Genomic DNA, 2364 nt, shown 5'->3' with positions numbered 1-2364 from the left:
TTTTCAATAGAATAATAAGCTTTGGGTAGTGTAATTATAAAGTAAAGCAGCCACTAAAATATATAACTCAGAAGGTCAATTTCAGTTTTGGGACTGAGTTTGAACACGACCCTGCATTCATGCCTCTAGTCTCTACCACGTCCTCTGCAATCCTCAAAGGCCATTGTAAAATCCAAAATCATAGGTATTGTATTTGGTAAAAGATCCAAAGAAATTTAAAAAGAAAAAAGCTTTATATACAGATAAGGTCGACTAATACAAACTAGAAAGAAATTTCCAAGCAAAGAACAAGTGATCCTAATTCTTAATTCCTAACAAACAATCTTTTACTTGGGTGGTCTATCATGCAGTCAAAATCCTATTGACTCTTGGTAGACATTCTTTTCAAAAACTCGTAGGTAGTAATCATAGTTGTAGCAGACAATGACATGGAAGCCCATCTTGGTCCCAATCCTCTGTAACAAGCGGGCAATCCACCTTCCTTTACCAAATTCCTCACCGTCTGAACAAAAGTTAATGGTCTCCTTCTCCCATGCTCTTCGTTATCCAACACCTGCAACCTTGTCTTGATGGTATCCAGAGGCATTGTCACAATTGCAGAGACCCCACTGGCCATAACCGCACTCAGCCCTTGAACCGCCACCATTGTCTTAGAATTAGGCCTAACACCACTCAAATTATCGTTGCTTTCACTTTTACCCTTACTCAAGTAAGAACCAAAAGCACTCCAGATGAGTCTGTGAACCATGGAATAAGAAGTCCACCAAAACGCATTGGAAGGAGCATAAGTCAATATCGAAATCCCAAACCCTCTGTAGAACCCTCTTGCTCCATCGGCACACAGAATCTTCCTGAACGCGTCAAACCCGTTCCTGTAACTCTCGGAATTAAGATTGGCCAGAATGGTTTTACTCCCTCCACTCCCCTGAACCATGAGCCGTTGACTCACGACATCAACCGGGGTCCACACCAGCTGCGCCGCCATGGCGGAAGTAACACCCGCCGTGGCATTAGCCACCGCCACAGCCGTCGTCTCAGAGAACCCCAATTCGAGAAAAGCTGTCCCGACGTTACTTTTAGTGACTTCAAGCGACCCCATGTAGAGCGCACGCGCGGGGATGGTTCCCATGAGGGAAGTGCCGAAGCCTTTGTAAAAACCTCTGAGACCCTCGCAGCGCATAATGGCGCAGGACATGTTGAGGCAGGAGAAGCGTGAGGAGGAAACCTGCTGGCGCGTCTTCAACACGACCATGGGGTAGAGCGTGAAGGAAACACCGGAGAATAAGGCGGCACCCAGGAAGAAAAACTTGGACTTATCCAACATGTGCCAGTCAATCTCCGCGGGGATGTGGATTTCAGAACCCGAATCGTCCTCGGCGGTGCCCAAACTCATCTTCGCCACCTGGGAGAATTTAAGGGTAGGGTTTGCTCTTCACTTCCTTAAAAACAAAAGGTAAGGTCGGGATGCTAAGGTTAGCAGTGACAGAGTGTGTGATTTTTTTTTTGCTTGCGGAGGGATATTTGGGAATGGATTAATGTAAAAGAGTGAAACATGTATCGGAAGAAAAAAAGGGTTGATGTTGATGAGAGTGAAGCATAGGTCTTACCAAGGGAGTCATGAGAATGGTTTTTCAGCAGTTCATCTCTTAATTATGCAGCCCTGGGGCTATGGTGTGATGCAGAGCAAGATGAGAGGGAAAAACCTAACGGCGGCAGTAACTGAGGAAACGAAAAAAAGAATTTGAGAGATTTGGCACTGTCTATACGATGCTTGAAAGAGAAAGAGAAAGAGAAAGAGAGAAGGATGAGAATGGGTTATGTTACCAATATAATAGAAATGCTTTGGCATCACTAATGGACAGGTGTCTGTTGATGTATAGGTGAGTTTTGGGTGTTTAAATTACTTCATTTTGTGACAAGTTTATCTATTTTCTGTAATGAAAAACAATACAAAAAATCTGAATAAATGGGAGTAAAATATTAAAAAAAAATTAAGTGCGTGGAGGAAGGTGTCAGATAGAGGTAAGATGAAGGTGTAGAGAGTGCAATGGAATGATAGGTGTGTATGAGATGTAAATGTAACGGTGATGGAGTTTTAAAGAGGTATGAAATACAATGGGGACCATGGCATGGGCAAGCGGCACCATCGCAGGGTTATCGTTGCTGTGGGTTTAAACAGAGTAATCTTCGGTCTCTTTGTCGCAACTATGTGTTATTTTTGTATATGGTAATTTTTTCATAATTTTGTTCACTACACCATTAATTATAAATATATTTTTTTATGGAATTTCGATATTATTTTATAATAAATAATTGATTCAATAAAAAAATATATTTACATAATTTATTTTGTCACAATAAAAA

General features: G+C 41.7%; 1 protein-coding gene across 2 annotated transcripts; it reads right to left on the bottom strand.

Annotated features, from left to right (window-relative positions):
* Positions 1–214: 214 nt before the first annotated feature.
* On the bottom strand, positions 215–1903 carry LOC124838148 (uncharacterized). Of its 2 annotated transcripts, none has more exons than XM_088106225.1 (2): positions 1608–1903; positions 215–1402 (listed from the first exon to the last, which is right to left on the bottom strand). In XM_088106225.1, the coding sequence occupies exons 1-2, from the start codon at positions 1617–1619 to the stop codon at positions 359–361; spliced, it is 1056 nt and encodes a 351-aa protein (XP_087962351.1). In that variant the 5' UTR covers positions 1620–1903; the 3' UTR covers positions 215–358. The 2 variants fall into 2 exon arrangements, with proteins under 2 accessions (XP_087962351.1, XP_087962352.1); XM_088106226.1 differs by having other exon boundaries at positions 215–1439; positions 1608–1897.
* Positions 1904–2364: the final 461 nt, after the last annotated feature.

The sequence above is a fragment of the Vigna umbellata genome, chromosome 2, assembly GCF_029865625.1.
Source record: "Vigna umbellata cultivar VRB3 chromosome 2, Vumbellata_1.0, whole genome shotgun sequence".
In the NCBI taxonomy this organism is placed as follows: Eukaryota; Viridiplantae; Streptophyta; class Magnoliopsida; order Fabales; family Fabaceae; genus Vigna; species Vigna umbellata.
The sequence above is the reverse complement of the archived record's forward strand: the minus strand, read 5'-3'. Positions and strand labels throughout refer to the sequence as shown.